Source organism: Oryzias melastigma, linkage group LG16 (genome assembly GCF_002922805.2).
Source record: "Oryzias melastigma strain HK-1 linkage group LG16, ASM292280v2, whole genome shotgun sequence".
Classification (NCBI taxonomy): Eukaryota; Metazoa; Chordata; class Actinopteri; order Beloniformes; family Adrianichthyidae; genus Oryzias; species Oryzias melastigma.
The window spans coordinates 27735166-27748744 of NC_050527.1; the positions used below are offsets into that span (position 1 = coordinate 27735166).

At 40.6% G+C, this 13579-nt stretch overlaps 1 protein-coding gene across 5 annotated transcripts in view; it reads right to left on the reverse strand.

The window, feature by feature from the left end:
• The window catches only part of dgkb (diacylglycerol kinase, beta), a 94782-nt gene that overhangs the window by 32849 nt on the left and 48354 nt on the right, over window positions 1-13579 (reverse strand). For all 5 annotated transcript variants that reach the window (XM_024258528.2, XM_024258530.1, XM_024258527.2 and 2 more), the window contains 4 exons: window positions 12842-12916; window positions 10933-11018; window positions 8031-8120; window positions 6360-6520 (listed from right to left, as the gene is read on the reverse strand). In XM_024258528.2, coding sequence (XP_024114296.1) covers window positions 6360-6520; window positions 8031-8120; window positions 10933-11018; window positions 12842-12916 — 412 coding nt within the window. The remainder of the gene's footprint in view (window positions 1-6359; window positions 6521-8030; window positions 8121-10932; window positions 11019-12841; window positions 12917-13579) is intronic.

Sequence of the window (13579 nt, forward strand, 5' to 3'; positions counted from 1 at the left end):
GTGATTAGTTCTGTCTCTCACCCTCGCCCTGATTGAGATCATTACACTTCACGTCACTTCCACATCCTCCCAAAGGGACGGCGCCATTAATCCTGGCAGCAGCCGGGCCACGCCCCTCCACGCCACGCCGCACCGCTGGATCCAAACCCATCCTCACAGGAGGGAGGGCCGCTTTTTGAGGAACGAGGAGAAAACTCAGCAAATGCTGATCTTCTGTTTCAGACGAGCTGCAGAAATCTGCCTAATCTCAGAGGTAATTACAGGATTGAGCCGTCATCTAATCTCCACTTTTATTCCTTCACAGCAGAAAAACCTGATGAGGATTAAAGATTAGATCACACCCAAACCCACGGAGATAATCCCCACAAACGACTCCATCCGTCCTCCTGACGCCGCTCTCAGCTCGAGAACGCCGACTCAACAGAAAACGGACTAAATTCATAATAACCACCACGAAATAAACATCAAATCGTCGAGTTTGAGTCATTTTCTCAGGTGAGAAAAATGAGTCTTCAATTCAAAACAGAATCAGTTTCACTTTGTTGTAACGAAGCGATCCAACAACAAACTGAAGGTTTATCGCTCAAACAAAAACTTATTTATGGTTCAGGACTGCTTTCATGAAACTAGAAACTAGAATCAAGAAAGACGACGATAAGAGAACAAGATGAGCAGACCGAAGTTTAGATTCAACATTTCCTTCATTTAGCAAAGACAAAAAAAAAAACAGAGACATTTCTTTTTTCAAGATTTTGACCAGATTCAGAAAAATAAAAGATAAAACCGAGCAAAAAAACTCAATAGAATAAAGTAAATTAAACAATATATTGATGTCATTTATTGTAATTCATAATCTATATTAAAATGTCCTTTTGTTGTTTTCTTTTATTGTTTTCTATGTATAGTTGAAACAAAGAACTAACAAACAAATAAAGTAAATTAAAATATACAGCAAAATGTAAAGGATATTTCCTACTGAAAAAAACGAAAAAGATCAAATGTAGGGGGCCCAAACTAAGACCCTGAGGGACTCCACACGATGCACCGCCGACACTTTCTCTACATGACATTATGGAAAAGAGCTTATGTTAAATGTGACCTTTTTGAATTAATCATTTTAAATATCTTCTAAATTATCTCCTTTAAGTGACTAATGTGATTTTTATTTTAACCCAACAGAGTTGGTAAAATTTAACAGAGTTAAAGGAACAAATTAATATAAATAATATATAAAAATGCACTTGGATAATGACAGTCAGTCATGGCTCTTCGTGGTCAAATGTGATTTTCTTTCTCGATATTTCAGGTTATATTTGTTTGGTGCAGTGCGATTCACATGTTGTTCCGATTTCAGATCCCAGTGTGTTCCTGTTCTTGGCCGTGGACCTGGCCTCTGGCTCGTCTTGGCCGTGGCCCTCGCCTCTGGCTCGTCTTGGCCGTGGACCTCGCCTCTGGCTCGTCTTGGCCCTGGACCCCCCAGTCCTATCTGTATGAACTCTATTCAGATACGTAGTTGTAGAGTTAGATAAGCTGGCTCTTCTTTAATAGTCCTTGTAAATCTCCTGTTCGTCCTGGGAGAGGATCTCTTCATCTTCTTTTTTTCCTGAATCAGGTTTTTTAGGACTTTTTCCGTACGGGGAGGAGAGGGTCTAACGGTACGAATAACCAGTTTTATTTAGTCTGTTTAGTTTAACAATTAGCTGTTGTTTATATTCTATGACCGACTTGAAGACGAATGAGGCCATTTTTTGTGATATTGGGCAATATCAATACAATTAAATAATTTTTTTTTTAAATTGTCATTCTTTAGAACAAAACAGAAGTTTTATCTGTTTTTTTTAACTAATTTGTGGCAAGTCAAAACTGTCAGAAAGCCTGAAATCTTCAGATAAATCTGATGTTTAAATACTCAAACATCTGGAGTCAAATCCACATTCTCCAGACCTTCTTTGGGTTCAGACTAGAACCTTAAACGTGAACTTTAATTTTGGTGGTATTTTCCCGCCGTCACACTCAAACTCTCACGTTTGTGTCCTGTTTTTAGAGCTTTGACACTTTTTCAGGTGTTTACCTTAATACTTCTCCATGAAGGTGCCACCGTTTCTCCTCAGCAGCAAACGGATGCGATGAAACATGAAAGGATGAAGCCCCCCCCCACACCATATGTTTGGCCTGTAGACCGATTACACACATTGTTCTCGTCTATCACAATGTTAACAAGACCCGTCTGCTAATATCCTCAAACGTGGTCATTAGGGGCCCGGGCTGGAGGTGTTATTCAACTAACATTTGTGAGGCCATGCATCACTTATGCCCCCGTCAGTCCACTCAGACCCCCAGCGCCCGCCTCCTCTGCCACCTGCAAATGTCAATTACCATATTTCCCCCTGACATTTATCAGTAATGGCCCACATGAGCAACGTGAAATCAGTGTCATTATGTGGGAGATGGGAAGGCGAGCTGACGAGAGCCGCGTAACTCCATGCAGACGCACAACGAGGCTCGTTTGTGGATCAGGGACGGTTACAGCTTGAGCACATCTCAATAAAGGTCTAACGACAATTTGATCAAGACAAATAAATGGACTGATTATACCGCTCCAGCAGGTGCTCCAGCGTCTACCAGAAAAACCTTTGAGAAAGGAGGAACAATGACTGCCAGGGAATGCTGCGTCCGCTCCGGCCTTCTGCTTCGCTGAAGCTTCAGTCATGGCCGACCTTACGGGGGATACGAGCGTCCTGCTCGGATGATCAAACCTGTGTGGGACATGCTTACTGATGCTACGCTCACACCCGGAATGTGACATGCATTCTTTAAAGTCCCCCTCCCATGAAAATCATATTTTTTATGTTTTTACAAGCTCAGCTCCAAAAACCCACGCCCCCTCAGAAGAGATTTTGGAAACAAAGGCTTCAGATCAACATGACAAATGGCTTTTTAAGACATTTAGGTTGTAGGATTTGGTTAAAAACTTCATCATAATTAAAACTCTACTGGGAACATTTTTTTTTAATTGTCAAATTGTCACACTGCACAAGCAGGAGGGGGCTTCCCTTTCTTCTTCTTCTTTTAATAATGATTACTAAAGCATGTCCGACCCCAACAGTTGGACGAGGGTTGACATGAAATGTCAAAGCGTCTAAATCTGGTAAATCTCGCTCCATGAATGAAACAGGAAGTCATCCATACGTCACTAACAAATCTGAGTCTCTCATTGGTCCTCTGGTTTAACTACCAACATGGGTTCAATGGACCCACATTTTATACCTAGAGTCCAAAAACAGCCTAGAAAACAAAAAAAGCCTAAGTTAGCCAAAACAGCTAGCACGTAGATGAAATATTAGCTAAATTCCAAAATAACCTACAGAATCTTAGTAAATGCCAAAATGTTCCAGAAAGCTAACAGAAGGACAATTTTAAAACTTTAACTTTTTAACATAATTATAAATAATATAAAGGAATATTATTCCAGAATAAATCAACTTAAACCTTAAATAACTTTCAATGTTTTACTCCATCAAAATATATTTTGTCAAAATTATACAAGTTAGAAATGAGAACAAGATAATATCGGGTCATTAATAATAATAAAATAAAATGATCTGGAGGGCCGGATCCGGCCCCCGGGCCTTGACTTTGACACGTTTGCATTAAGGTGTAGCTACTCCACTATGAAGATCCACAGACCAGACAACCCAAAAACCCTCAGCACCTGTACAGGTGACAAAGGCTTTAATTCCAGCAGAACGAGTGATACTGAATCCAGAGGAAGCTCCAAAACACTTTCTTCAGTTCGTTTTTTACAGTATTTTTAGACACCAAAACACGTGAACTAACCTCCATTTCTTAAATCTGCCTGTGAGAAAAGCGTCTCCACCAAAAAGAGTTTATTTCTGTTAAAAGTGTTCACGTCTTCACAGCACACCAACTCCGAGGGTTTAGGTGGTAAAACTCGTCTTATTATCTTGGAAAGCGCCACGCCTTGACGATTGCGATGCGTCGCCGTCATGTGTGATCTCTCCTCGTCTGCCGTCGGCGTGGCGTGCTGAAACTTTCCTAACAGCGCTCACAGGTGATCTCATTACAGGTGTGTTTGCTGGATGTGTTGGAGAAGAAGAGCGTCTCCGTTCTGTTAAAGAACTAACTTTTGTTCTCAGGGTGTAACGCAAACGAACACAAAAGTGTTTTCTGGACTTAATCTAGATCCTTTACTCCCAAATCCAGGCAAAGAATGTTTAAAATTCTTGTTTTGTTGAATGTTTCAAGGATTATCCACAAATGTGTCAGACAAACGTGATGATGCTCAAACAGTCCACTGGAGGAGAAGTTTATTCATCCAAAACTCTCATTTTCAAGGTTGCTCTGCTCTCGTTCAGTCTCACCTTCATACCTGAGAGCTGCTCAACCTGCAGCCAATGAGGCGCCTGAACCAGAACCCTACAGTCGTGGAGCCGAGCACTTCCTGTCCAGTCACCCCCGCTTACAGGTCAAAGGTCAACAGACGAGCACGTCGCCGCCTTTACCAAACATGCACATATCAAACCTTCAACCCCGGACTACAGAGAAAAAAAACAACATACATTGTTTTTATTTCTAATCTGACTCTGAAGGAAGTTTTATTTTGAAAAACTGCTGGATTCTCCACCACAGCCGACTCATGTCAGGTCGTAAATCCATCCGCTACTTTCTTAAAGCGGCTACAGCGACTGCTAAACTGAAATGCTACAAGCTAGCAAAAGAAACAAACAAACAAAAGTTTCTTTTGGCAGAAAAGAGGAAACAGAAGAGTCTTCCACTTCAAAATAAAAGCTGCAGTTAACGGATAAAAAAATAGTGCAGAATTCATGATTCATTAGTGCAGAATATTTATCCACTGGCGGTGTAATGTCACGAGGATGTTGCTGATAAAGTTGTTCAAACAGTGTATTATTATATTTAAAAAATACCAGTTTTAGCAACTGTTTTTTTCCTTGTACCTTAAAAGTGAGATGAGGTGAAGTTGGCGTCTGATTTTGTAGTTTCCACTTTACAGTAATGGGTTAAAACAATCTAAATCACGTTTTATTAGTTCCTACATTAAATCTGGTGTATAAATAAAGTTTAAAGCAGGTATTTGACAGAGGATGAAGATAAACTTTATTCTCAGAAATGAAAGGAAACTAAGACAGGGGTCTGCTCTTCTAGCCCCCCACAGTGGCTCTCTGGTCAAAGAAAAACACAAAGATTTTACTTTAAAAAAGTAACTGTAAAGTAAAGTTTTTAAAAAAGTGAAATAATGTATCACTTTGCGAACCTCCAAAGTACAGTAGCTATAGTGGTTCGATAATCGAGAACTAAACATTTTGACAAATTCCAGTGTTTTTTTGTGCCTCATGGTTCAAAAATTACAGTTAATTAGATCTGTTTTCATTTTAGATTTATGTATTTCTGGTTAAGAAGCACGACAAACGCTTATAATAAAAAAAAAAAATGTCATTGCTGACATTAAACTACCTACCACTAGATTTATGTGACACAGGAAGTCTTTTATTTTGAAAGAAAGTCTTGTGTACCTCTGTTAAAAATGTCGTACTTGGGAAAGAAAATCAATTTTCTCTAAAAGCTTGTTTTATAATGCCATAAAATCATAGTTTATTTATATTTCCCATTAAAAAGACAAAAATACAAAGTCTTATTTTTCTGGAGGATGTGTGGCTCTTACCGGGTTGTGGTCGGTGAGGAATCAACCCAAATGTCTGAGTGTTAAAGGTCGCTATAGGATTAAATAAGAGCTCGAGTCTTTCACATCCCGGTCGGCGAAAATATCGTCTGACATTAAACTGGACTCCACTGCTCTATAATCCTGCGACGCTTATTCTTTTTCTAACTAGTTTTCTTGTTGATGTTCATCTTCATGACATATTTGTTGTATAGAGACGAATGTCCTTGTTGGTGTTCCAGCTCATATTTGTGTTTCTTCCTTCATTGAATAATTCTCTCGTCTGGTTGTAATGACGCTGAACGTGCGAGTCGCAGAGGCGTTTGTGTTGCGGTTGATCTCGTGTTTGTTCTCAGCGTGGGAGCGGCTCTCTTTTGACACTTTAAATGTGAGACTCGGTGCGGTCCCAGTCGCGGGGAGGTGTTTCTGTGCAGAGAGGCATCATGCAGTTGCTAGGCAACCTGCAATCAGCTGTCAATTACCGCTCTGCACATGTGGCTACAATTAAAACCTTCAGCAAAGACGACGTTTTTATTGGACTTTCATGTAAAATGCTGCGTCTGACACCGTCGGTCTCAGGTCATGTGACCTTTGTGGTTCAGGGTTGTGGTTTGTGTTCATGTTTGGAGTAAACAGTAAAGCGCGTCGGCGGCTGACTCACCACCCCGATGGAGAAGTAGTTGTTGATGATGCTGTACGGTACCGGGTCTCCTCGCTCCTCCTTATCCGTAGGAGTCACGTCGATTTTCCAGCGGTCCAGCATCACCTGGGAGCTGTTCTCGATGTCCCGCAGGATCTTGAAGAGACTCTCGCCCTCGTAACCTCCGAGAAACAGGAAGCAGATTCAAAACAGGAGAAGACACTATACAGACGCGTCCAGAGCTTTCACTGTCTTAAGACAAAAAAGATAAATTTTTTCATTTTTAACAAACTGTAGGAATTCTATGGAGTCCGATCAAGACCCGCTTAAAGTATAAGATAGTAAATTTGTAAAATAAAAGGTGAAATAAAATTAACAGAAAACGAGTAAAATCTTTATTCTAAAAAAAGTAAAAAGGTAGATTAAAAAAAACTTTTTACATTTGTCGAACAATTTGAACAAATAAAAACTATAAACCTAAAACTGTTACCAAATTAAAATGTTGATTAAAATCAGCTGCTGTTTTTTTGATTTCTCTCCCTCTTCACTTCAGTCTCAATTCACAGTTTCTAGTTTAGACTTTTCGTTTTCAGAACTGATCTCAATTTTACGTGGGGGCGGAGCTTTGAGACATGATTGACATGGGATGACAGAGGTCACGGTGACGTCATTTCCTAACGTAAGTCCCGGACCAAACTTTAGGGGAGCATTTTCACGACAGTACGCCACATCAGAGGACGGAAGACAAGTGCAGTTTATGTCACCATAAAATCTGATGTCAGGTAGGGCCGCCACAAATGATTATGTTAATAGTCTGGATGTAAAACACACATCTTAAACATCCTTACCTTTAAGACTGTAATGTTTAATCTAAATTCTAACTAAAAATAAAGTCCAATGTTTATTAAACTTTAATCTTCTTTACTTCATTTGTTTCTGCCATTAAAACAAGACTTAAATCAAATCTGAATCAACCAATCTGGATCTTGTGATGCATATGGATCACGGATGATCCTCTAAATAATATAGTCATCACTAACAATAACATTTACAGCTTTACTCTCTGTTTGCGCTAATGTTAGCTTAGCTTATCTAGACGATGATTCCTCTTCAGCGTCTTCATTCCTAGAACTTCCTGTGACATCTACGACTATTAAGTTAGTCGTCAACAATTTTAATAGTCATGACTGATCGACTAATCGTGGCAGCCCTAATGTCAATCATGTCCTGGTAGTCAATAGGCTCAAAGCCCCGCCCCCACAAAAAACTGGGATCTATTCCAAAAATGAAAAGTCTGAAATGAAACTGTAAATTGAGACTAAAAGTGACGAGAGAGAACAACAAAACTGAAAATACAAAACAGCAGCTGTTACTAATAAAAAAACATATTAAGTTTAAGGTTTATAGTTTTTATTTATTCAAATTGTCAGAATTTCTTCACATTTTTTGGTTGGATTTCTGACATTTTTTATGTTAAAAATGTATTCTTCACTAGAGTTAAAAACTGTCAAAATGTCTTTTTTATATATATTTTCAATCTTCTTTGATTTCATGAAGCTGATCCTGATTTGACCTCATTGAATTCACTGTGGATGTAGAAAATAACCCTAAAACCGTCGTCCCTTCGGGATGAAAAACTGTTTATTTCCTGTTTAGCAGGACTGCTAATGCAGCAGAATGTTGCGTCGGTACCTCCTCCCCAGCGCAGACACCTTGCCAGGTCGTTGCCCGTGCCAAGAGGAAGGATGCACACAGGTGGGTTCTTGTCCAAGTTGGCCTTATCTAGAATGGAGGGACGATGATCAACAACAAGCTGCTAAATGAACCAAATACGGCCGAAGCGCCAAAGAAAAACCCATTTTGTGACTCTGCCTGTAAAACCCAAAGACAATCTGAAAATTTCCAGTTCCACCATCTATTTCAAAAACACATTTTGCCTGATGGTGATTACCTGCCTTTGTTTTGATTGATAAAAAATTGAAGCAATTTTTGATGGCATGAAAACAAGTCTTCAGGACCACACGCAGGAGGCCAGGTGAGTTCTGCTTCCTCCAAATGACGACTAATATGTCATTTTCTTACTCAGGCAATCATCTTATTTGAGCAGCTGGCATCATTACCTGGAGGTAATGAAAGTGTTTATTTTTAACCCAGAAAAGGTGATTCAGGCGAGCAACAACAAGGAAAAGGAATACTTTTAAATATAGAGCATTTTTCCAAAAACAGAAAGAAAACGCAGCAAACAAAATAAGCACAAAATGTAAAATTTACAGGAAAAAAGGAAAATGATAGACTGTATCTCAAGGTTTTCATGCTTTTCTTTGTCCATCTTACTCAGTGTCTGCTGATAATGTTGTGATTTTTTAAAAATTCTTATTACACGCCCCTTATTTTCACCTGTAAACCACCTAAAAACTTTTTCATGAATTTTGCATCTTTTTTGCAATAAAGTGAGATTAAACCATAGACTGTATATAGAGAACTGGACTGAGTGACTCCTCCTCCTCAGTGTTCAGAATACAAAGTGGCTCTAAGAATTCTACAGAGAAATAAACAGCTCTTTCTCAGTCGTTCTATTGGTCAGAATGCTGTATATCTTCAAATAGTCTCTGATTGATGCCAGCTCCTTTAAGACCCGCCCACCTTCCCAGGATCGTGCTCGGACTGTCTGTGGTAATTGTGTGGGGATCCAGTGTAGCAATGGTGAAGAAACGCTCATTCGGTTTAGTATCTGAACTTCGTTTGGCAGCACACGCCAAAGAACATTCTAGGGAACGTATCCGAGAACGCCGCTAACAAACGGGTGAAACTGAGAAGACGGCTGCAAAAGAAAAGGAGGATCAAGCAAACCATTTCCTGGTGGAGGTGCGAATAAAGCGAGCAGCAAATGAAAAGAACTGGTTTGATCATGGACTGTTGAGCAAAGACAGAAACGTGTCCAGGAAACGATGGAATGAAGTGATGAACACACCGCTAGGTGATATATTTGAACATATTTATCATGATTTTATAGTGATACATATTTTTAGTAGGTCTAGGTCAATAAAATCGATTTGAATCGATTTAGGCTTATCAAATTAATAATCGATTCATAAAAAAATAAATCAATTTAGCACACAAAGCTAAAGTCCACTAGCTTGATGCTAACGCTTAAGGGAGTTTCCCATAGGACGGCTAATGCTAACGCTCGGTCGACCTAAACATACATTCTGACTAAATGATCTTTATATGAATTTTCCAAACTCTTAAGGAAATATTTTTTAAAGAAACTATTTGTGGTTTAAAGCATATTTTTTTTCTTATTTTTTACTTATTTTTCTTGATAAAAGTGTAATGCTATAGCGCCATCGCCACCTAGTGGCCAAACTGAAACGTCCTCCAGGAGAAGCAGAACAATGTTTCCAATGTTAATGATCTGAACATTTTGGTTAGAACTTCTCCTTCAGAGAATCCATGTAACTCTGGATGATATTAACAATCTCATTATTTCACTGATACATTTTATAATATGTGAACTGGATCAGATTAATATAAATATATTTAAAATATATAGTTGATCATTGATGTATTTCTAAACAAATGTCTAAACTGTGTTAACTCCAGTAAATTGAAATAAATCAAATTGAATTGAGTGGATTGAAAGAATAGAAAAAAATGGAATCAAATTGAATTGTTTCTGGAGATTATTATTGATATCCAGCTCTAATTTTTAGTGACTTTTTATCATTTTAAACTTGTTTTTATTAAACCCATTTCTAAATGTTAACTACATTTTTAGTGTTTTTATTTATTTTACCTTTTCATTTTGTAAGGGGCTTTAGCAGACCCAACAATTTCCCCTTAGGAGGACTGAAGTGTATTTATATTATTTACTACTTTATCGCTCTGTGAAAGTGAAGAGGATTTTTGATACAGAGACTGATGAAGCCGCTGCTGATCAGAGCAATGTTCTCATCATTTCAATAAATCCAGAAAGACTTTGTAACCGTATTTCACCACAAACTGAACCCATTAGTCATCACCTTTCTGTCTGTGACAAATGTTTTAGGGAATAAACACCGGAGCTACTATTAGGACATCTACAGTAACCATTCTTGCTTTGATACCTTCTTTTTAACATCAAATCTTCTTCATCATCCTCTTTTTATCCTAATATTTTTTATTTTGTTCAAGTTATAAACTGGCCAATGAGATGCCTTGATTAAAAGTAGGCGGAGCCTGCTGGCCTCCACGTCCAATGCACAAAATGTTTGACAGATTTTCTATAGCCTGTTTTCAAGTGGTAGGGGTGTGGCCTTTCATTGAGCTCACTCCTGATTGGTCAGAGTGGTTGCTATGGAAACGATGACTCAGCCCGACTCAGACCAATCACCGTCTACGCCATCTGGCTCCAGCGTCCGGATTGTGAAAAAAATGTCGAATTGACTTCATGTGGTTGGAGCCGGACTGACTCAGTCCAGTTCTCTGATATACAGTCAATGGTTTGGAGCTCAAAAGCTGGAAGAGGATTTTATTTAACTGATGTTGCTCTGAATATAGAAATAAATAAATGACAAAAGCAACAATGAATGAATAAAAAATCCCGAAGAAGTACCAATGAAGTCGAGGATCCATCCCACAGTGCCGTCTCCTCCACAGGCCAACACCCTGCAGTCAGGAACGTCCCTGAAGAAGTTCAGCCTGCAGCAGACACGGTCCTTTAGTCTGTGTGAGCGTGGTCGTGCGCTCAGGAACAGCCGCTCCTCACCTTCATCATGTCACCGTGCACACAGCTGTCAGCACAGCCCCTCGGCCCCCAGAACAGCACATGTTGCATCGATATCATTCATTCAGAGAGCTGCCTGCCTGTTAAGGGACTAATTGGATCATGACAGGCAATGTTCAGTCCAACTTCTTCCGTTCCTTCACAATAACAAAGCCCTAACTGAATGAGCCAGCCTCCCAGCCTCATATGGCGGGTAAATGATTCGCTCAATTACTCTCCGACTGGGGCTGCAAACCTTATTAGAAGCAAAACAGACGGCCGACAACATGAAAGGCAACTTTGGGGATATTTAAATACCAAGAAACAAACACTTCATTTGCTCTAACTGCATTACAGAGGCAGCTAATTGTCAGCAGTGTGTGCGGCGGCCTCGGCCCGCGGTGTCCGACGCCGACCGTCCACTCCGCTAATGCGTGCTGCGGTGAACACGCTTGACTGAGCATTAACAAGCAGGCCAGGGTCACCTGGGACGCCGCCAGCTCGGAGGAGGGCTGAGGAGGCAGCGGCGGCGGCGAGCTTCAGGCTGCTGTTTATTTAGGACCACAAAGATGCCACTTAATCAAAGCCAAACAACGGGGCGGCACGGCGCCGCAGCGTTCCTGTGAGGAAGCATGCATGCATGTAATGATCCACTCCTCCTTCTAATGACAGGTGTGAACCGCGAGGACCCACGGGCGGCGGCGGTATGCACGATCACACGTGGTGCAGAGAGTCGTCACGCTCGGCCGCCGTCGTCGCAGCCGATCCCGTCATCTCCAGCGTTTGTTATGTCTGAACTCACCTCATTTGAGGCCGTCCTGCGAGCAGGAAGTGACTAAATGCGGCGGCGGCGTCTGCATCTGATCGTGGTTATTACACCCCAGCATCAACACACGCAGCATTAGCAACGCAAACACCAGATTAGACATTCCAGAACTTTCTTATTATCTGGAGTTTTCCTTTTATTTTTACTTTTTGATCTCCTTAAATGACAAAAACATAAATATAAATACAGAATATTTAGAGCCAAACTGGTGACAATAAACAGATTTAGTTATTAAGTAGTTTTAGGTTTTAAAAAAGGAGTTGATCCGTTACAATCATTCAGTTCTAATGAACTGATGTTGATCAATAACACGTCTGATCATTTATAGGAGGTTTAAACGATGAACGTTTGGTTTAAATAAACAAACATCTCCGCTGGTTTGATGGAGACGATTCACAGCTAAAATGAACCAAACCAGTCTGCAGACCCGTTAGAAGAGGATTTTATCACGTTTTCCTTCAAATCGATCACTTTAACCTCTTCAGATAACAACGACCGTTTTCCTGATAACTTTAGAGAGAAACACTTTCAAGTCTCACTCAACCAGAATGTTTCTATTGTCAAAGTGTTCCCAGTGATCTTTTAATTATCATTTTTAGCCAAAATAAAAAAAATAAACCTGTCATTTTCCAGGACATAGTGTCTGCAGAGCGGCAGGAGTTCATTAAAAATTCACATCTGAGTTCTGGGCAGGACTGTTGTCGTGGAAGTTAGCCGCACTAATTTCCCATGAACCCTTTGTTTACACTCTCTTTCCAGCTTACAGCATTAACCAACATTAACCCAGTTTTTTGGCCTGAAATAAAATCCTTTCTGACTAAAGTTTTAACGAGCTAAAAGAACTGGTCTGGATCCTCTGGGTTTGATGTGGATTCTCTAAACCCGGTTTCAGGACTGAAGTCTTTGTTCTGGACTGTGGGCGGAGCCTCTTACCCTGGCATGGGTCCGTTCTTGGCCAGGTTGTACACTTGTCTCGGGTTCAGCAGATACTGGAACTTCCTGTAAATCCTGAAGCAGAAAAGCAGAGCGCTGAGTGAAGAGCGGCGTTCAGGTTAAGGTGAGCGGGCGATCGGATCGGAGCGAGGTGAGGTGAGGCGAGGCGGCGGAGGCCCGGACAGCGCGGGGGGACAGACCCGCGGCCCCCTGAGGACAAACCATTAGAAAGACTAATTCATTTTAATTTCAATTTCATTATATCAACTGGCTGAAGTCGTATTTTGATCTCATAATTTAAACAGATGAGGGTCGGCATAATAAGAAGTGAATGAATATGTTTCAGTAATAACCCAATTAGCCCTGGGTTAGAGCAGGGATGAGGCGTCACACCCACCGCACCGGCTCAGAGCGTGCACGTGTGTGCGTGTATGTGTGTGTGCGCATGCATTTGTGTATGTGTCTGTGCATGCCCATGTGTGTGTGAGAGCGTGCACGTGTGTGTGTGTGTGCGCATGCCCATGTGTGTGTGAGAGCGTGTGTTAATAAATATGTGTGTTTGCATCCAGATGAGTGTGCATGTGTGTGTACGTGCATGTCTGCAGGTGTGTTTGTGAATGTTTGTGTGCGTTTGCATCAAGGTGTGTGTGTGTGTGTGTGTGTGTGTAAATGTGTGTGTGTGTGTAAATGTGTGTGTGAAGTGCATGTTGTGTGTGTTTTGTGAAGTAAATGTGTGTG